This window comes from Eschrichtius robustus, chromosome 10, assembly GCF_028021215.1.
Source record: "Eschrichtius robustus isolate mEscRob2 chromosome 10, mEscRob2.pri, whole genome shotgun sequence".
Taxonomy (NCBI): Eukaryota; Metazoa; Chordata; class Mammalia; order Artiodactyla; family Eschrichtiidae; genus Eschrichtius; species Eschrichtius robustus.
The window spans coordinates 9,891,914-9,913,983 of record NC_090833.1 but is presented as its reverse complement, the minus strand read 5'-3'; the positions used below and the strand labels follow the sequence as shown (position 1 = coordinate 9,913,983).

General features: G+C 37.5%; 1 protein-coding gene across 3 annotated transcripts in view; it reads left to right on the top strand.

The window, feature by feature from the left end:
- Positions 1–582: 582 nt before the first annotated feature.
- PBX3 (PBX homeobox 3) overlaps positions 583–22,070 on the top strand; it is a 222,601-nt gene continuing 201,113 nt past the window's right edge. Inside the window, exons 1-2 of one of the 3 annotated variants that reach the window (XM_068552932.1) lie at positions 583–880; positions 1,819–1,892. In XM_068552932.1, coding sequence (XP_068409033.1) covers positions 681–880; positions 1,819–1,892 — 274 coding nt within the window. In that variant the 5' untranslated portion in view covers positions 583–680. Of the gene's footprint in view, positions 881–1,428; positions 1,563–1,818; positions 1,893–22,070 lie in introns of those variants that run through there. The other 2 variants (XM_068552934.1, XM_068552933.1) reach the window with 2 other exon arrangements.

Genomic DNA, 22,070 nt, shown 5'->3' with positions numbered 1-22,070 from the left:
CCGCCCCATCAATCTGCTGTCCGCTCCGCGCACGGCCCGCCGGGGCCCTCCATCGGGCTCCGCGTCCCCGCCGCGCCGGTCCGCCCGCTCCCAAACTTTCCTCCTCCGCCCCCCTCGCTCCCCTCGGCCCGCCCGCCGGCCTCCTGCACCGCCGCCCGCCGCCGCCGCTCCCTCCCCCGGGGCCGCCGGGGCTCGGATCCCGCCCGGCCGAGGCGGCGGAGGCGGCGGCGGCGGCGGCCGAGGGAAGGGAGTGCGCAGCCTGGCGCAGGGGGTGGCGGGCGTCCCGGCAACTCGGCTGGCGCTGAGGAGCAAGTTGCGCGGGGCCACCCGGCGGGGCGCGCGGCGGCGAGGAGGCGGCGCGGCGGCCGCGTGAGGGCAGCGGGCGCCGCTGCCTCCGCCTCCGCCACCGACGCGGAGCCCGGCGCTTCCGCCCCCCGCTTCTCCTCAGCCTCGGCGGCGGCGGAAGCCACACCGGGCGCCCGTCCGCACCGCCTCAGCCGCGGGCCCCGCCGGCCGGGCGGCCCCCTCCCCGCGCGGGCGGGGAGCGCGCGGCCGCCTCCCCCTCCCCCTCCCCCTCTTTCTTCTCCTCCCTCGTCGCCGCCGCCGCCGCCGCCGCCTCAGCCTTCGCCTCAGCCGCCGCCGCCGCCCGCTCCCGCCCGCTCCCGCCCGCACGCGGCGGGATGGACGATCAATCCAGGATGCTGCAGACTCTGGCCGGGGTGAACCTGGCGGGCCACTCGGTGCAGGGGGGCATGGCCCTGCCGCCTCCCCCGCACGGCCACGAAGGGGCGGACGGCGACGGCAGGAAGCAGGACATCGGCGACATCCTCCACCAGATTATGACCATCACCGACCAGAGCTTGGACGAGGCGCAAGCAAAGTTGGTGTCGTCTCATTAAGCATCTTTTGTGTGTGTGCGGGAGCCGGGCCCGCGGCACAGTCGGGGCTGGGGTGGCGCCCGGGCCGGGGCCTCAGCCCGGGGCGGGGAACTTTCTCCGAAAACAGGCCGCCGGCCCGGGCCTCGGGGGGACATGCCCCGCGCCCCTCGACGCGGGCGGGAGTCGGCAAAGTTGCTCTCGGGGCGCGGGACGGACTTGATGCCGCGTGGATTTTGTGGGTGTCTCTCACCCGCCCCCCTAGTCTGGCCCTCTGGCAGCCTGGCCCCCTCGCACGGATTCAAACCTCCCGCCCGGACCCGGGTGCACGCCGCCGCGAGCGGGCCCCGGGCCGCACTTGAGGAAGTGCAACTTTCTCCTCGGCCCAGGGTCCCAGCGCCCGGCTCCGCTTGGCCGCGGGACGACCTCGCCGTGCGGGCGGCCGCCCCAGCCCGGGCGCTGGGCGCTGGGCGGTTCCCCGGCGGGTCCGGGCGCGGGCGGCCAAGTTCTCGGGAAGGGAGGGCCGCCTCGCAAACTTTGCCGAGCTGTCACCGCCCGCTGGCCGCAGCCGGCCGGCCGCCCGCGCCGCGCCCGCTCCCCCGGCGGAGGGCGGACGCAGGAGCCCTTCCACGCCGTCGCTTCCCCCGGGTCGCCGCCGTCTGCCCTGGATCGCGGCTCCCTGCGCAGGTTCGCGTCCCGCGGTGGCCGAGATTGCTGACTGCCGGGCAGATGGGTCGCGCGTCGTGCGGGCTGGAGCTTTAGCCGCCGGAGCTTGCCGGCTGTCGCTAACTAGTCAACTTGAGTTTCGGTTGACTTGCGGTGGTTCAAAAGAGCCTTCCAAAATAGTGGGCCGGAATTAAATATTGGGTCTAACTTAAAGGAAGGCGCCATATTATTCCATAGGTGATGCTAATACCTTTGTGTTTTGCTATTTGTTTTTTAGGAAACATGCCCTGAACTGTCACAGAATGAAACCCGCGCTCTTCAGCGTCCTGTGTGAGATCAAAGAGAAAACAGGTAAGACGCTGCGCCCCGCATTGGGCCCGGAGACCCCCGAGGTGGGGTCCGAGCTACTCCTTCGACTCTCCAGTTGAGAGCTGCTGCTTTTGGGCACCGCCATCTTTGATCATTCTTTCCTTCCCACCTCCTGATCGTGAGAAAAAACTGCAATAAATCTGGAGTGGATCTCTTAATTCCGCTCCTTGTGTAAAATGAAGTGTAGATGCGGACGGGGCTGGGTCGCAGTCCCCAGGCGGCCACCCCTGGCTGCAGGCGGGGAGGGGGCCGGGAGCGCCTGCCACCCTTTCCTGCTCCTTTCGCCTTGTTTGTATGTCAGTTTTTAAAAGGAGCAACGGGAGACTGGATGCCAGGGACCGAGACCCGGGGAGAAGCATATCCCGAACTTTGTTTTACTTAGCCTTAAGCTTCAGTTGCACAGATAGAAGAATAGATGCAACTGAACAGACCCCAGTAGCATGTTTGAATTAGTGTTTTAGTTGGGAATACTACTTTTAAGAAGCAGGAAGGGTAATGATATGTTTAGGCATATACAATGTATTTATTACATCTATTAATACTTTTATTAAATTTTATGCTTAAAGTCATTACATTGTAAGCATGCTTAATATATTTTATGAAGTAGAAAAAGGTCCACAGGTGCAGGTTGAGCAATTTTTGAAGTGTTCAAGGCAGGGAATATATGAGGAGGCAGCTTTTACAGAAGTGCTGGAATGAAAACTACAAATACATATTAGACAAATTTCTGACAGTTCATTTCATCTTAGTTTCCTTGTTAGACTTTTTAAAATTGAAGATATTTTAGTCTTGAGGTGATAGTAGCGACTCAAGTGGAATTAGAGATTTAATCTAGATGTTTTAGGTCCTGCATTATCTTCCCTGTATATGGTGAACAAGTGTGTGTGTGTGTGTGTGTGTGTGTGTGTGTGTGTGTGTATGTATATATGCTGGGTATACAGTATTATAAAGTTGCCATTTTTTAAGTTAGCGAAGAAGAGAAAAGAAGAGAAAGTTAAAGTCCAGGGTATAGCAATATTTAAGTGGAGCTATTTAAAAGGTTAAATGTGATTGTGTTTAAATTGAGTGTACAAGTAATAGCACACTGTGTATAATTGTTAGTTGGTAGGAGAGTTGCCCTCCTTTTAAACAGATTTTTCACCCTGCAATTCTATTCTGATCCTAAAAGTAATCAATAAAAGGTGAGGGGTTATTGCTGTCTATTAAAATATATGCGAAAGCCATAATTAACAGCAAATATTGAGAGCCTTAAAGAGTGCTTTTCCTGCTTTTCATTCACATAGTATGCATGGTTTCTTAATGTTGAGTGATTGTTTTTAAGATGTATTTTACATTTTGAAAACCACAGGCATTTAACATTACTAACTTTTACTCTGTGTTGATTTTTAGCTACCTTTAGAAAGCATTGTGATTTAAAACGTAGCTAATTTTTATCTGACTATAAAATGAGACATCAAGCATTAAATCTTGAAGATTCTTAGTTTAGAAGCCTAAAAGTGCGTAATTCTCAGTAAATTATGTTGCTTAATGTCCAAGGGTTTTCTTGCTATCAGGGCTCCACTTCAGTTTCTGCTGACAGCTAAGCACTGGGGTATTGACTATGTTGTGAATATTAAGATTGATTCAACTTTATACGGCTTTATATTACTAGGAGAGGGGATTGATGTCCCTCCCCTCTCACCCCCTTCTCATGATTTGTATTTATTATTTTGCCTTTTTAAAGTTTTGGCCTAGCTAGCTTGAGAACCAAACCCAGCAAACTGCTTTTCTTGTTTAGACATTTAGCAGCAGGCAGAATTCAATTAGGAAGCGTAAGTCCTCTAGTTGCTTATTTGCACAAGACTTAGTTACACCATTCTGAAAGGAAAGTATAGTCAACCTCATGTCAAAGGTGAGTTAAGAAAAAGAAACAAGCCTTTTCAGAGTCTGGGATTACTGGCAGAGAGAGCTTTGGCAGGGCGCTTGCTGTTTAAGAAGCAAGAGGTAGCTGACAAAAGAAATTTTTGTGTTTTGAAAATTGTTTGTGAGGCTTTCAGTGATAACTTGTAAATTAGATCCTCTTTTTGTGCATTGGCCAGCGGATCCAAGTTTGCACGTTATCTCTTTTGTAAAAAGCCAACAGCCGACAAAGAGTAAAGGCGGCTGTCTTGGGCAGAGGCATCTTCCTGCCAGCCTCTCTGAGCTCGAGAGGGACGGGATTTAAGTATTGAATGATTGATGGGGGTGAAGCTCTTTCTCTGCTTTCCTTTCTACCCTGCTACCCATAGCTCCACCGCACTCTCCAAAACTAGTCTTAGAAGGAGACAGGGACGCTGGACTCAGAATCCTCGATTTGAAATAAAACAGCTGTGTAGACATTAGTGTTACGGAAGCAAAGAAATTGGGGCAGCAAATTCCAGGCCTCCCCCCCACCCCCAATCTGTTCCCACAGTCATGCTTTGGAAACAGTGAACTTATAAAATAAGCACTGTAGGATATAATGTATATTGCATAATGCTTTTAAAAAAATCATTTTATTAAATCTAATAACATAGTATCCAAAGATTAATTCTGTATAACCTAGAGAAAGTTTCCCTAGTCATTTGTAATAGAAACTGGGAACATTACATGATGACTCTATCCTGCACAATAGAGGGGTAGGGGGTTGACTAGTGGGGAGATGGGGGGTAAAGCTGTCATTTCAATGGATAATGTCATTTCAGTTGTGCTTTTTCTAAAATAAGACAATCATTAAAAAAAAATCCACGTATTTGTAGATCTGCCGGTAGATTTTGAGGTTTCTGATGAGGCAGTGAACACTGCGAGTTCTGATGCACATGAGGGATTTAGTTTGGAAAACATCTTTTTTCCCTCCTACCAAGTACGAAAAGGTATTTTTCCCTTCTGACAGTTAAATGAGTAATCTACCACAATTATATTTTTTTCTTGTTCAGAGGTAGGAAAAGTATACGATGAGATGCTTGCTTTTTCTTGAAAATGTGTTCCTTCATAAAATTTATCATACAGTTATTTTGGGGCAGAAATATCTGTCATTGTTGAATTTTAGTATTTATGCATTTTGAAAGCACCTGAAAGTTACAGGCTTTAAAACAAGATATTTGTCCATTTTAAACTAAGTAAACAACCAGTGAGGTAATTGTTGATCTGTTAAGATTTCTTTCTCTCTCTCTTTTTTTTAGCCATATTTTACCATCTATCTCTCATTAAATATCCGTGATGCTATGAGGTCTCCTCATCTACATACTTCTTTGGGGGCATTCCCTCACATCTTTTTGGCCACCTTAATCTTGATTGTTGAAGTACTTTGTGAGAGGATTCCATCCTCATAAATCTGTCGTCTTTCCAAAGTCCTTAATTATGAGAGTTTGAATGAAGGAAATGGCTCTTTTTGAGAAAAAAATGTATTTAAAAAATTTTTAAATGAAAGTTCAACATTTTAGTATATTATCTGAGTCATATTGTTAAAAAATGTTGTGTATTAAAAAAAAATCAACCTTTCTAAACGGTAGGTTAAAATACTCCATATTGATAGCTGCCAACCAAACTCTGATTTATTGCCACCACAAACCCTAAATAGCATTCATTTACTAGTAATGTCTAATGGCATACATGATGGTTTGCCAGATTTGTGGCCTTTGTGAGGCTTATAAGCAGGACTGACTTGGGAAGATCATAAAACTTAATGAACTTCTCTACTGCAGGAGGTGTCCGCAGGGGAAGAGAAAGGCCTGCTTGCCTGGTTGGGCTGGTTGAAGTATTTTTTATGTTTAAGGAGAAGAAGGAAATTACTATTAAAAATGCTTTCCTTTTAAAGGAACCCTCCCTAGAAAGAGTCATAAGGATTTGACATATCAAAACTGGATCAAGAAGGTAGCTTGTGAGTTTTTATATGCATTTAAAATATGATATATATGATTAAACCTTTTATCTTTACTGCTGTAAGTGTGACTAGCTTTCAGAGGGGTAGGGCAGTACTCTCAGTCAACACCTCTCTATTTAATTCTGACTCTAAAGGTTTAGAGACTCATGGTGTCTTCCTTTTCTGGTCTGTTTTCTTTTATTTTAATGCTTCAATATAAAAATTTGTTCATTTTTCTTTGTACAGTGCCATGTAATTCTTCAATTCCCAGTGTATAAAACCCAAATATTCCATCAAGTGAAAATTTAACAAGAAAGGTGAAAATTGTTATGAGTCTAAATGTTATTATATATGTTGCGTACGTTCTTTTAAGTTGCTCTTGAGATACTTCCAATATAGTTATCATTATTTGTTCCAAAGTTTTAAAAACAAATGCACTGTTCCATACATGATTCATTTTTGTGTTTTTGTGAACTTATTTTCTAGTTTTAAAAAACTTTCTATTATGAACAACTGCAAATGTAAAATATACATAGAGAAGAGAAACTTGAATCCCCATGAACTCATTGCCCACCTTCAGCAGTTAGCAACACTTGGCCAATCTTGTGTTCTCTGTAACTCCCACCCTTTCAAAATTATTTTGAAGCAAATTTTAATGGACCTTTAACGTTGTAAATTTCATATCAGTTTTAGACATTATGGCTTGTTTACATTGGAAATATTAAATGCTTAAACAGGAAAAAATACAAAGTTAATTTATCTTGGAAATGTCATAAATTGTATTGCTTTGTTATAAATTTTTCCTCAAAGCAATTTAAGAATATTTTTTATTTTCTATTTTTATAGATTTGTTTAACTTACTGGAGCTTTTTAAGGAAGTTTTGAGGGAGGATGTAAAAGAGTGATGTTTTTCTAACTTTCTTTACTCTTCCTCTCCCATCCTTAGAAGACAATACATGTAATACGTTCATAGACAACTTAGAAAAAAAAATCTTACTTCTCTACTGTTTTGGAATTTCATGATCTAAAGTATCAAGCAGGTATTATCTTAAAAGTATGGAGCTGTCTTCCAACCCTTTTTTTTTTTCCCCTCAGTAAAAGGATATTGAACCCTATTGTCAATACTAACTTGATCTGTGCAAGTAATTCTTTCATGCCTCAGTTTTAGTGGACTTCATTTTATTATAGATTTGTGTAGTTCTGGTTTTTATTTGGGACTTTACTATGTTATTTGATTATACTAATTTACATAATTTTATTCTGAATCAGAAGTATATTAATACAGTGGCAAAGGAAGCCTTGCCTTGCCTCAAAGAACATATTGGTTCACTGGCTTTCATAAACTATATCTGTGTATATCTTTCATGTTAGGATCCTTTTCCTTTTAATTAATTTTGCTTGTACTTTTAGATTTCTGTTTACAAATTTTGTAAATGGCTACTTCCAAGACATTTAAGCTTAATGTTTTATTTGGATTATGTATATTTTGATAGTTTATGGTGGCATTGTGTAGGATGAAGTTCCATGAAGTACGGCTATGAAGAATGAAAACCACATTTCATGAACCACACCCTAAATCAGTCATCGCTTTATTTTGTACTCATACCATTGAGGTATCTATTCAGAATAAATACTTAACACATCAGCACCAAACACATCAAGTTAAATAAGGATTTTTAGACTATTTTTCCTCTATTTATGTACACGTGAACAACTTTAGGTATTTATTACTTCAATATTGACACTATGAGAATTATGTTTTATTTGTTTTCTCAGCAGGCTTGTGTTTTAGCCATTTATCAGTGTGATCAGCATGATTTAGGTAGTAACTGACTAACAAAGCTTGCACACCCCACTCCCATGTTGACCTTTTCAAGCATTTGCTTTACTTCAGTAGGCCATTTGAGTCTTTAAGTATGAAGAGAGTAAATAATTTATATCACTATGTAGTGTGAATTGGTCAAAGTTTTTTAGATCTGGCTAAAAGATTTTTTACAGAGTTATAGAAGTTAATCAAACACATAAATTGCTATCACAGCTATGTGATAGTGTTATATTTAGCAAATAAATTAGCAGGAAATGCTTGAATGAGCCACTGAAAAAAACCCCATCTTTTTATACCTTTAGACACAGAACATATTTGAAAATAAATTTCATTAATCTTCAACACTTGATTCTAATTACCCCCTTTGTAGGCAGAATAGTAACCAGAATCTCTTCTTTATTGTTATTTTTAAAATAGACATATTCCATAGATATAAGATGTTTGTAGTTTTTGATAGTAACGGTAGTTTGCTTTGGTACTAAATTTGAGTGTATGTCTAGTAAAAAAAATTGGTGTGATAGGATGTGTTAAGTTGAATTGGCATAGCATTTTTTTTTTTTTAACTGACTATATCTACACGGTAGTAACTCATTTGGACTGAAAACAGTTAAAAGTAATTATTAAAAATAATTGTTAAAAGTTTTGTACTTGTTTTCTTCAATTTAAGTGCTTTACAAATGTTAAGCTGTTTTGAACAATAACCCTTTTTGTGTGATCATATTAATGAGAACTTGGTATACAATGTAATCCTTTTAATGCCGATGATTCCTCACAATGTTTAAACCATTATTTGGGAGACTCAACATATGTTATGGCAAAATGATTTTTTTGTTTGTTTTGTTTTATGTGATACATCAGTTTTCAAAGCATATTTCTTAGGCATCAGAGTCCAGCAGGTGGCTTTTTACATTAAAAAATTAATAAATTTTAAAATCCCATAAAATTTTATTTCAAATTCAAATTAACTAATTGAGAATGTCAACATTTCCACTGTTTCTATATTAACATTTATAATAGAACAAATGGTTGCATATAGAAATTATCTGCAACATAATCTAAATTAAGATTCTAAACAGGCATTACAGATGCTGGTAACTTTGGCAATTATCATTTTGTTTGGTGAACAGTAGTAAAACAGTGTGCGGTAAAAGTGTTTAGAGAGAGAGGATAAATAAATTGAACAGTTTTGCAATGCAAAGTGGTTTGTGGTGTTTTTGAGGATTTCTTGGCTCTCTCTTAACTGCTATTGTGAGCCTGGAGCAGATTTCCCCATTGCTAATGCCCTAGAAGTATTAATTCACTTTGATATGCTAATTAGAGGGCATTATGCAAGAAATGAGATTAAGTGGCAGCATGAAGCCATTTGCCTGTCAGTAAATTGAGAGCTTTAGCATCAGGAGGAGCTTTGTGTTTTTTTTTTTTTTTTTTTTTTTAAGTTTCTCTTGGTTTTGCATATAAATAAAATTGATTGAAAGGTCTCGAGAAGCTTCTAGAACATTGGTGGATTTGCCCCCCATGATTATTTAGATGTAATATTAAAGAATTTTTCTGAATATTAACTGACCTAATTGGAGATAACAAATATGAAGTTTTCATTGTGTTCTCCATATATGAAAGTATACTAAGAATTTTGTGTCATCTAGTCTTTTTTTTCTAAAGCCCAATTTCAGCAAAATGGCTAGTGAACTGTTACCACTTCTTTTCAGAAGTGTAAACTTGTATGTGTGCTTATGCACCAATGTCTTCAGTATAAACTGAACTTCATAAGAATATTTTCCCTTGGAAAGGATGAAGAAGTTGTTGAATTGGGCTTCAGGAAACTATATTAAATGAGCATTAAGACTCTGACTTAAGTACCTAATTCTAATTGCTGGGAAGAATTAGAATTAATGGTTAAATTCTGCCCTTTACACAACCTGTGGAATTTACATTTCAGCATATATCTCTTGTGTTAAGATTACTATATTATTTGATTTTCATGTTGAAGATGGAGTTTCATACTTGATTCTGATTTTGCGGTTTAAGCCAGGCCTTTGATTTTCTCTCTATAAAACTACTATGTGATTTCCTATATATTGTGGGGAAATGCGTGAGTGAATGCTGGGATAGGAGTGGTGGATGGGGAGGAGGACAGAACTCTGGGCCTGTGAAAAAATTAAGGTTTCCTCAAATATGGAACTTCTACCTGTATAAACCATGCTAGGGATAGAATTTCCAAACCCAGGCTTAACTACAGTCTGAGGTATGGTTAGACAGGAGAGGGTTTGGATCAAGCATTCAGATTGAGACTTGCTTCTAGTGTCTGAATTCCACCACTGTAGCTGTGCCTCTAGACCCAACAAACCATAACTTCTCTTCAGAGCCATATGGATTATTTAGTCACCACAGCTGCCATGTATACATACTACCAAGGCTGGCATCTCCTCCGAGTGCATGTATGATGCTTGTTAATGTTAGTGGGAGTCAGGAATGTGCACATAGAGAGGGGGATGAGAGTCTCTCCTGAGACAAGAGTCCTGATTGCATTTCTTAGTGAAGAGGACTTAGTGTACCTACACATTAGCTGCTCTTCTAAATGAAATACTTGGTTGCTTTAAATTCTCATTCCCTTCTCAGACTCCCTTAACTAGTTAAATCAATGAGTCCTCATTAGTCTCTGATTACTTGCAAAATTTCATTTAAAACATACGAAGTTATTTTTGATTGAAATGGGAACAAAAAGCTTTTGAAACTGCATATTATTATTTTTTAAATGAAAGGTTACTACTAGCTTTCAGATGTACTGAGCCTTTGTAAATAGGAATTTATAGTGGAATTATGGGAGGGGCTTTTGAAATACTTGAGTGGCATTTGATGGGGGAAATCACAGCATTTAAAAAAATATATATATATATGTGAAATGGCAAGCTCATATGTGCACATTATGTAGAAACCTTTACTATCCAAGTGCCCTCAAATGAGGAAGAACTGACTTAGGTGGTCTCATAAGTTTCTTTCTTTTCTCCTCTCTTCTTTAAAAAAAACAAAACAAACAAACAAAAAAACCCCTAAGGATGAAGGTAGTTGGAATTCATAGTCAGATATATCATTTTCAACTTGGAATAGGAACTAGAACAGGAAATTGATTTTATATTTATTATGAAAGCAAGAACTCTGCCACCGACTGACAGCCATCCATGTTTTAGTTTTGTGATAATTGTTCACAGACATTACTCTGCAGTTGGCCCAGATTATTTATAATGTTGATTGGGAGTGTTGGTCCATTAAAAGGTATGTGTATAATGAATATCTTTAATTAAACCAAGTGATATTGGAATATTCTACACTGGATCTTGGGTCGAGGATTAATTGTCAGTATTGGTTAAGAACAAGTTACAATAGATTGTGCAGTGATTTCTCTGGCTTCAAGGATGTATTTATTACCATTTTTGAACAAATTATACTAACATGAAAAGTTGTGTTTGAAATGATTGTGTGCTAGATAAGGCGATACATTACAGGAATGGTTGGGTTTATGGAGCTTTATGTTGAGGTTTTCTCAGAAATTATAGCACAGGGCTGTCACTATAAAACCCACTGATATAGTTGGTAATAACATACAGTGAAGGTATTTTTAGATTTTCACTTGTTATTCAAATAAGTGAGAACCCTCCAGTTTTTCTTGTCATACTTCTTCTTTGGAATCAGTAGAGGAAAAAAATGAAGGAAATTCTTTTAACTGTGTATGGGGTGTGGGTGCTTGACTTGTCTGAATTTCCTCCTGCTCACCACTTGTTAGAGCAGTGATGGGATAGTGAGGATATCCTTAGGAACTTAACTGACTTCGTGGTTCCTGACCTTTTGACTCTGACCAAGTACAGAAACGGAATGCCAGAAAATGAAGTGATGGACTCTATAAACATAAGTTATATTCCATCAATGTGTTATATGAACTAGTTTTGATTTACCTGAATTTATGACATTTTTGTGTTTAATAAAGGAAATATTTCTTCCTTTCAATATAATCAGTCTAATAATGTTATACTTTCTAACATTAAACCAATTAATTCCTTTTTTGACCAATTATCATTATTTTTTAATTACCATGATTATGATGTCACTTTAAAATTTCTAATTTACAAAGTATTGGCTGGCTATCTAATAGTGTTTTCTATAACCAAACTATAATCAATGTGTATGCTTTGTTTTAACTCGAAAATTGGGAGTTTAAAGTTTGTACTTAATTGACTGCTATACAGTGAGTGAATTATTATAGAAATAGGAACATTTTTCCAATTAAAAAAAGTAGCTGTCAACCATTGTAATGTGAGAAAAAGGATAAGTTGTTCTCATAAAGTTTTCCCTTTCAATTTTAAATGTTAGAATTTATGGCTAAGCCATAGAAATTCTCAACCTATTCCTCCTTAAGCAGTTATAATTTGCTGAGTTTTACTGTAGCAACCTGGAAAGACAAGGCTCTCCCTTTCAGAAGATTTCATTCATTTAATAATGATAGCAATAAAAACTACTACCATTCACACAGTACCATCTGTGTGCCAGGCATTGTGCTAGGTGCTTTTCATGCATTAAGAAAAAAATTAAAGTAAAAATTTACACTTGGAGATTTAAAAATTAGTATACTCTTTTTGAGAAAAAATTCATATAATGCAGATGACATAATGTTTCTTAAATTTGCAGCAACCTCCAAGGTATGCATTTTAATTCACAGTTTGTGGATGAGGAAACTGACACTCAGAGGTTAAGTAATTTGCCCGTGGCCCTGGAGCGAGTGGCAGCCGAGGCTCTCCTTGCTTCAGAGGTGGCGGCAGAATCTCTCAGCTTGGGCCAAGAAAGTAGTGGAAATTGATGATTCAAAGAGGATGGCAAAACCTGAGCTTAAAAAAATGTGGTCAGGTCCAAAGTGATACTGAGTGGCAGCAGAGCTGTGGTCAGCACTAGCGTAAATATTTGTAGACAACCATGTTTTACAGACTTCAGTTTAATGGCAAAAATCTTCCCTAAATGCCTCAGTAAATATATGCTGGAGAACAGAAGCCTATTCACTGAAGAAACAATTGACTTTAGCTTCTCTGTTGTTAAAGTGGCCTCTAGTGATGGTGCTGCAGTGACTAGATAGAGCGGAGGAGAATGGCTTCCTCCTGGCTGGTGGGCTGGCAGTTTCACTGGCACTGCCAAATGTACTTCCTATTTGTTGTGCAAGGGAATTGGAACAGTGAGGCATTTATCATATCATCCTCTACTCTTCATGCAAGCAAAAAAGGAGAAGTTGTCAATGAAAGAAAAAGAACTGTAATCACACATTTACATATGCTTCTAATTGTTGATTTGGGGATTTTCTATGAATATAGCTTCACAAAACAGATGCTGTTTAAGAAAAGGGGGAACATAATTTTGTGGGCAATGAATTAAGTGTTTTTGTGGCCCTCTCATCCGTAGCTAGGAGCAGTTTGTGGACCGCGTCTGTGAACGCGGCTCATAATTGTTTTTCACACATAAGTTATGCAAATGAGCTTTTATGGCAACTGGCATAACAATTAGCATCCTCCAGCAATATTTTAGCAGGTTAATTGCAAAATTTCTAAATTGTACATCTGACTTGTTAATTAGGCATGACAGAGGTGGTAAAATAGTTATCTTCAGGCAGTGGCAGCCAGGAGCTGCTTGAAATGCAAAGAGCAACGATTGATTGGATTTGAGGGTTACAATTGTGGGAGCACTGCTGTTGTCAAGTGCCGCTGAGCAGCTCTGCTCCATCAGTTGCCTCAGAGCAAGAACTACGTAGTTGCTGCGAGTATCCTGCCATTTACAAATCAGCTTTATTTAACTCTACAACTCTCCCATTCCAACCTATCCGAACTGTTTATTTCACGCAGTTTGTTCAGCGTTGGGATCATTGAAATGAGACGGCAACACAAAATAAATTATTTTGTGCCTGAATTTCAGGAAAGTAAACCATGGAAGTTTACTTTCTATTTTAAAGTCCATCTCAATATTTTTCACGTAAAAAAAGAAAAAAAAAGCAGATACAAATTTCCTGTTTTTATTAAATTGTAAATTTCAGTTCTCCGAGGCTTTAAGTGGGATTATTTGCTTTTTAAATGATTTGACTCTTAAACATGGGTTCCTTTTGTGCTCCACATGTTCATTGCAGGTAAATACTGTTATCTGTATTTCAGTCCTAGTTCTTTTTTAGGTGTAGGAGAGGAAAATAATTCAATAGAAGGATTGCAAGCGTGGACAAATTCACTTTGTGGAATTTATAAAATAATAATCAGCATAGCGTATTGTATACCTCTAATTGAATTTTGCTATCTGCAGTATATTTTAAAAAACATTTTTTCCAAATTGATTGTATTTAAATTTCTGTGGTCTATTTCATAGTTTTAATTGGATGGTAACAATAATTTGGTAAACATAAGCATTAGTGAATAGCACGATGGCACATGTGTATCTGATTGTGCCAAAATGAACCATGTCTTTTGTGTTTAAATTAGGCTAATTACATTTTTCTGTGCATATAGAATCTACAAGTATGCTGAATATGAAGTTAAGCATGTGTGAAATTTGATGTCACCTTTGAATTCACATATATTCTCTTGATTAAGCCACATTCTGTTTAATGTTGAAATGTTATATTTTCATTTAAAAAGTAAATGTTCTACATGTGCAGCTGTACCAATATTTTACATTTTCTTGTGACATGTGTGTATGGAGGAAGTGCCATTTATGATATGTTGTCATCAATAATTTTGTCACTGAGAATAAAAGGCTTTAAACTCATCCACCCACTGGAACGTTTTATCATATTTATTTTAAGAGATACGAAATTAGTGAACAACTGAGCTCTTTATATGCAGGAGATGCAAATGTAACTGAATATTTACCATTAATGAAGTCAATATAAATGACTCAGTGCCAATAAATTATACATAGCAATAGTGTATTCTATAGAGATCTAATAAATAGTTTCTTTTTTTATCTAGAACCTTTAGCTACATTCTTTATTATGGTCTAATTTACAGCCAATGAAGATATTAAATATTGGTTAACTTTTTAGAGTGATTTATCGAATTTGAAAATATTGTATTTTGAGTAAGAGTAAAACATCGTTCCAAATCATTACATTTACTGATTAAGTGCTCACTGATTTTTACCCATCACTGTATTCAACAATTCAAGCAAGAGTTTACTACAGTAGTGCTTCAGTGGATAATATTTGGAATAGAGTAACCATTTTAATGAGGTTCATTGAGAGAGATTCAGCAGGGAGCATTTCAGGTGTATTATGGCTTTTGTCTTGTCATGATGCACGTCTCTATAACGTTAGAGAAAAAGCTACAGAGCCACACTCATCTCAGTTAAGAAAAAAAATTAAAAGCCAGAACAATAACCCAAAACCACCGTTTGAGTAAATTCTAGACAGAAAGGTAATAAGTATAGGCAGCATTCTATGTTTTTAGGAGACTTGATAAGTAAATACCATTTCTGTGGGTTAAATTTCCATCACATTTTTAACTGTCCCAATATTGATCACCCTATAGAGGAATGAGACTGAAGTCTGGTAGTTATTAGGATAAAGAGGGTCAGCTGCAGAGACTGGTACCTTGCAGAGGCTCTCATGGTAATGATGCTGCTATTTATAGATCCCCATTTCATTAGTTGCAGAGTTTCAAGGAAGAGATTTTCTCCAGGGGAAATGGATACTTGAAGTTCATTTTCTTCCTCACATTAAGGCAGAAACATGAACAACCTTCAGTATAGGACATACGATTACAGTATTTTTGCAGGGGCATTTTATTCCCTAAATATATTTGCAACACTAAACGTTGTAAATTTAAAACATAATGTAGGAATTCAGAAATGCTAGTTGCCATTCTGGCTGAATGCTACTTTACACACTTTGTTTTATTACCCTTCTTGTCATTTTTTTTCTTGTAAAAATTAGTAAATTTTGAGAAACTATGCAAAGCTGAGTACAACTATAACTGTATTCTCTTTTTTTAGAGTGCTCCAAGACCTGCAAAGGAGTTAACTGATTGTAATAAGTGCAGTTTCCAAAAAAATACAGATCTCTTACAATGTCTTTTTGTATATATTTGTAATATAGGTAATTGTGCTTTCCTTCTTGAATTCTTGGCGTTTGAATTATTTTTTTCCCTTTAAGAGAATATTTACTTAGTTAGTATTCACTTAATTAGAACTGACTGTTTAATGTTTTCTGGGAGGGTATTTATGGTATTTTCTTTGCTATATTTGCATTCTAGAAATTAAGTCCCCCTGCCATTATTCAGTGAGCCTTTCATACATTAGAATGATGAATTGAAAGCAGAAATGGGAAAAAGACTGCAATGCAATGAAAATTTAATCAGCGTCTTCTGCTGCTTTAATAAGGCAAATAATTCTTATTGGCCGCTGTGTTAAGGTTTCTAATATTTAATTCATAACAAACCTTGCATTATTCTGCAGTAGCATCGACAGCTCCACTTTGCTGCCTGCCAACAGGCAACCATAAAAACTTAAAAGCAGATGTAAATGTCTAAAACAAGGAGAATGATTAGATCTAAAGCGGTCAAAAAAATCAACAATATTGTGAAAGAGTTTGATGGATCTCTATATTTATTTAGTGATGCAAAATGATATTAATTAAATTCACTTGAGCAGATTTTTTTTGGGCTTGGAGGTAACCTACTACAAAGCATGGCCTTTAGTGCCTAAGGACTCTGAAAGAAAGCAAATATCAGTACAGTGTTGATAATGAGCTTCTTTAAACTGGACACAAACTTTGCCATTAATACTAGAAGTATCTGGTTTATATTCCTGTGTATATGAATTCTCTCAGCAAATGCAGTGCTAAAATTGAGCTAATGGAATAAAATGTTTTATCTTCAATTAAGCCAGTTTGAGAAAAGCAGCAGCTTCCACAATCTCTCTAATTTTTGTTTGAAATGCCTTAAAAATTTGTCACAGGATTAAAGGGAATATATGCTTTTATTTCCTAACCTGAATTTAATGATTCTGTAGATAATAGCATTCATCTTTCTAGTTTACCACCTAGATTATCCATGTCTTTTGTGTTAGGTTATGTTGGGCGCTAAGTTTGAACTTGAAGAAATGAACGAAAAGATATTGTTACAGGTTACATGTAAACAGCCTGAATCATTCAAAAGGATGTGGAGAAGAGTATTTCTATAGTGTGAAGCCAGAGAAAATGGCAACCTGCCAAAGCTAGGTGCAAGCTCTTGTTACATGGAAGGGTTGGGCCTGTTCTCATTTCTTCTTGAAATGGCTTAATTGGTGTCAGCACCCCAGGGATAAAGGCCTCTAACACTGAAATCCACACGATTCACCCTGTCTCTGCTCAGTGTAGGGAAACTGGTAACAACTGGTGGTGAATGAGGAGTGAACGGTGCTGTAACAATACTCGATGATGTTTGGGATGACAGAAATTAATACGCACTTGCTTGAAGAAAGCAATGATTAATGGCAGTGAGCACGGGAACGCTGTCCCTCCTTTTACTCCACTTTGATGGGGATTGAAAAGCAAAAGGCTGTTTTCATTCTCTGTAGAAAGCAGAGGTCACACAGAGTACATTATAGCAATTTTTCCTCTCTGGTTTTTTTATTCCATAAATATTATGATAAGCATAGATTAGATTTTTTTTATGAACGCTTAAAAGGATATTTTATGTCACTTAAACATTGTTATTTATGCATAAAGAAATCACACATTCTTCTCTTCACATGTTAGATCATTTCCCTTCATGTCAGAATAATTAGTGTAATTAGGAATTAAAAAAGCCCACAAACATGCAGTTGTATTAATGCTGCTTACCATTTTGTAACTGGAATCAAAAGGGCTTAGTTTTCTAAAGACTGCTAGGACAGGATGGGGACAGGAATGTTGCTGGGGCTTTCACCTTTTTTCTGCCCCTCCTCCGGTTTCTCTCAGTGAATGTTTGACGTAAATATATTTTGCAAGGTACTTGCACTTGTCAGCAGCTTTCTTAGCCATTTGATAAAGATTCTTTATTCTACAAGAAAGCCTGAAATAACAGAACTGTACTTTGGATAATGAATTCTTCATCTGTGGAGAACTTTAAAACAAAGTACAGTGTTGGCATTTTTTTCTTTTGAGTGAGAAGGCTGATATATCTTTTGGATCCGACAGGAAGACATAAATTAATAGAGTTCTGGAGTTCAGTTTCTCATTAATAATCCATTTTGTCATGGTTCTTGGCATTGTCAGCCTAGTAGCTGGTTGATATTTTGCTAAAGGATAAAAGCAGATTATGTCTTAAGGCACAAAACAAGAATAAAGAGTTTATCGCCTTTTGGGGGAAACTACATGCTATAAGAAAAATATTGATTTGCAAAAAGTTTCAGTGTTTAGTTAGAAATACAGTGTACATTTTTCATAGGTAAAGCTTTTATTTTAAGATCTGAAATGATTCTTGAAACCTTAGGATATTAGAGTTTTAGATCATTGCTTCAAGCTGCCTTTGCTGATTATTTGCAGAAGTTTGTTTTTCAGGGACAGTTACAGTAGACTTAGGCCTGTTTTTATATTTTGTTTTAGAACTCTATACATTAGGATATAATTATAGTTCAAAAAGAAATTCAGAAAAATCACTATTTCTCTCTTTGCACTGGTAGTTCTAGATATTTTATTACCCCTCCCTAGTTTCCTAGATTTGGGATCCTTGACAGTTACTGTGAAGGCCACAGAGTTTTTAACTCTAAAAATCCAATCAATAAAATAAAATAAAACAGCCTTATTTCTAAATTGAAAATCCTATAATTACATTTTTTATGGAGTCTCCAGAAACATTGTTTATAGACATTGAACCTGATCACAAGTTCTCATAAATGGCATCATTTAAAGTTGTTTGTATTTTAAAGACATTCTTATAACATTTAAAACACCACACACTCCCTGATATTCGATAGTATAGTATGGTCACTGGTGAACTGAGATCACACATTATTTAAGGGCAGGAAACAAATTGAAGGGAAATAGGTACAAATAATATCAGGTTTTATTCTTACATTTAAGAATTTTTATTGTTAGTGTGTTATTACAAATCTTTAGAGGCACGTTCTTAGACAACTGAAAAACATGTTTAGTCTTTAAAACTTGGGACCAGTGCTGCCATTCCTAATTATCCCTACTTTTTTTTGTTTGTTTGTTTATTCACTTTTAAACTTCCAAGTAATACATGTGGGTTGTGCAAAGTCATAAATCTAGAGATGATTGAGGTAACAAGCTATGAGAAAAAGAGAACGATCTATCTAGGTTGTAAGATGTAGGAAGGAGTATTAAATTATGACCTAATGGGGAAAATAATGGGAGATTTTACTTGTCTCCACTGAGAAGGGCTTATTCTTATTATAATTTGAAAATCTTAATGTTTTCAGTGTCTTTAAAGTTCATCATTGGGTAGAATTGGGCTAAGTTAGTACTGATGGTGGTATGCTACAAAGTTTAATTTAGGAATGGAAGGACGGTATTTTTCTTTTAGTTTCCATTCTCTAGGAGACAGCAAGTTTCTAGAGGGCAGGTCTGTCTGTCTTTTTTTTTCTCTTTTTGCGCAGAACATGCTCAGTAACTTATTTTTAATTAAATAAGTATATGCCTTCTCCACACATTATCTGATGTCTGTCTGCTGAATATATTAAATGTGATATTGCATTCTTCTACTCCTTTATATAGAAATTTATCTTAACTGTAACAGCTATATACAATATAAGAAAACTGTCACAGCTGCTTACCTGGATCTTAAGTAATTTATATGCAAATTGTATGTAAAAGTTATTTATATGTTTTACTTCTCCCATTATTATCATTAATAATAATGTTTATGCTAAAAAGAGAAAAATCTGTGGTAAAACTCTTGTTAACATGCTTGGAGTTGAATATTCACCTTTGAAGTTTTTACTTTAAAGTTAGTTATGATAATACATAATCTGTTTCATGGCTGGGATATATTTGTGTGTTTCCAAATAAGTAGTTTTGAATTAAGATGATTTAAGAGTTGTTCTTCTATAGAGTTGGGAAGGACATTTATTTTAGTACATTACAGTGAAATCTAAAAGAGTAGATTTTGACAAGAGACATTTTGCTGACACAGAATATTTTGTTCATTTTGACTCTCAAATAAGTTCTTCTGTCATAATGATTGATTTATATTCATTTTAGACTGTACAGTTTCATAACTGAGTTTTCTATCTATAAGGTACAGAGATCCTTGTTTAAGTTAATGATAAATTAAATAATTATCTTCAAAGGTGACAGATTGGTCACATGTATTTGACTAGTACAAAGATTAACTTAAGATTAGTTAAATAAAAAAAGTACTATGAATATGAGTTATTGAAATCGAGTGCTAGTTTTAAATTTAGCATGATGGGGGGAACACAATTTAGTAAGGTATCATTGACTTAATTGTGATAGTTTTTTGTCCTTTTGGACTTAGTTTTAATTCCATAACTTATCTGCACTAGTCATTGTTGAGCTATTTACTGCCTATTTTGAACCAGCCACTGATCTGCTGCTGCTCATCAGGTGGAAAAACCTGGGAAATCATATTTGGTATTCATTTGCTTTGTTGACCGTAACTCTTAGAGCAATTTGAAACAGTTAAAGAACAAAACCCTAAATATTTGAAATGAAAGGCCATTGGAAGTAATTTTGTCATGGATTTTCTCATTTCTACCAAAAGACCATTTCAAGTGACCAGTGAATTTGGTGAAATCTAAGTGGTGAGTTAGATAGTAGCTCTGTAGCTGAGGTGTATGTCTAAATCTCATTTGTTAGTAATAAACTAATTGCCAAATATTTTGTTGCATGAAAATCATTAAGACATGGAAGACTTATGACTACTTGATTGATGAAAATTTTATTCCTATTTTGTCCTTATTCTTAAAAAGTCATATGATTCAAACATCTGTGATTTCTTCCATCTAATAGTTAATAAGTCAGTTCATAATCGCCTTTCACAAGTATCTACACTTGTGGTACTCCAGAAAGCTATAGAGCAGGGAATTTTTAATCTTTTTTGGTTATAGCTTCCTTTGTGAATATGATGAAAGCAATGGATCCACTGCCCACTTCCTAGAAAAATGCATGTACTCATAGAAGTTGGAATACAAGTCCAAGGAGTTTATAGACACCTTGAAAATTGTTCATGGACCCTTCATGGAGACCATGGCCTTAAGTTTAAGAACCACTTTTGTAGAGGTAGGTTTTTTTAAAAACCATATTGTGTCCTAATTTGTAACTTCAGACCACTTTCTTCTTGGAAGCCTAATGGATTTACTTTCTTACCAGTAGTTCTACAAACTACTCAGAGTATCAATGATTTCTGAGTCTAGTGAATGTTTGGCTGTATTCAAGGGAAAGAATCAGGAAAATGGAATAAAATAATTGCACGAAAGGGAAGAGCCAGCTAGCAATGAGATACAGGTGCTGGTAGACCTAGAAAAAAAAGGACAGGGAAGAAAAAAGGAGAAGAAGGAAATCTGATATGAGTTGTTGAAGGACTTGTTTGGCAATTAGTATATGTTGACTTGTATTGGTTTACAATCTAGGTGTAGGATAAGCTCCTTGTAGGGCAGGGAATTTGTCTTATTGGCAACTCTTTTGCTCCCTGTTGCTTTATAGGGATTCAAGTTTTGCCACATGCTGGAATTTCTCTAAAATACATACAATTCTTGTAATAAAGTAGATGATCTTGAGTAGGAAACTGCATTTAATATGTTAAACTTTCCTATATAAAGACTTCTGAAGAAAATATCTTAGGGTCTTGTGTACTTGCTCCTGGGGTTCCTGAGCAAGGCACAGAGTGATTATTTACAGATTATGAGAGTTAGACTAGGTGATTTCCGAGGTCTCCTTCAGCTTTAATATTTAACTAAATGTGTTTTTAAAAGCAGAAGTGGCCTGTTTAATCAAATTGGTATAATTTGTGCTTATTGCCATCACATAGGTTAAGCATTAATGTTGTTTTCACAGTATTGAAAGATGGAATGTATAGAAGAGGAAATGGAGGGGACTTGTTAATGGAGAAGGCTTCTAGGAGCAGTGATTCTCAAACTTTTTGATCTCGGGACCTCCTTATACTCTTAACAGAGTTTTTGTTTATGTGGGTTTAATGTCTGTCAATATATATTAGAAATTGAAATAAAATTTAAAAATATTAAATTAATATACAAATCATAAACTTGTTACATGTCAACATAAATAGCATTTAAAAATTTTATTGAAGTTTGTTTGATTTACAATGTAGTGTTAGTTTCTGGTGTACAGCAAAGTGATTCAGTTATACGTATATATACATATTCTTTTTCATATTCTTTTTCATTATGGTTTATTACAGGATATTTAATACAGTTCCCTGTGCTATACAGTAGGACCTTGTTGTTTATCTATTTTATATGTAGTAGTTTGTATCTGCTAATCCCAGAATCCTTTTTTATC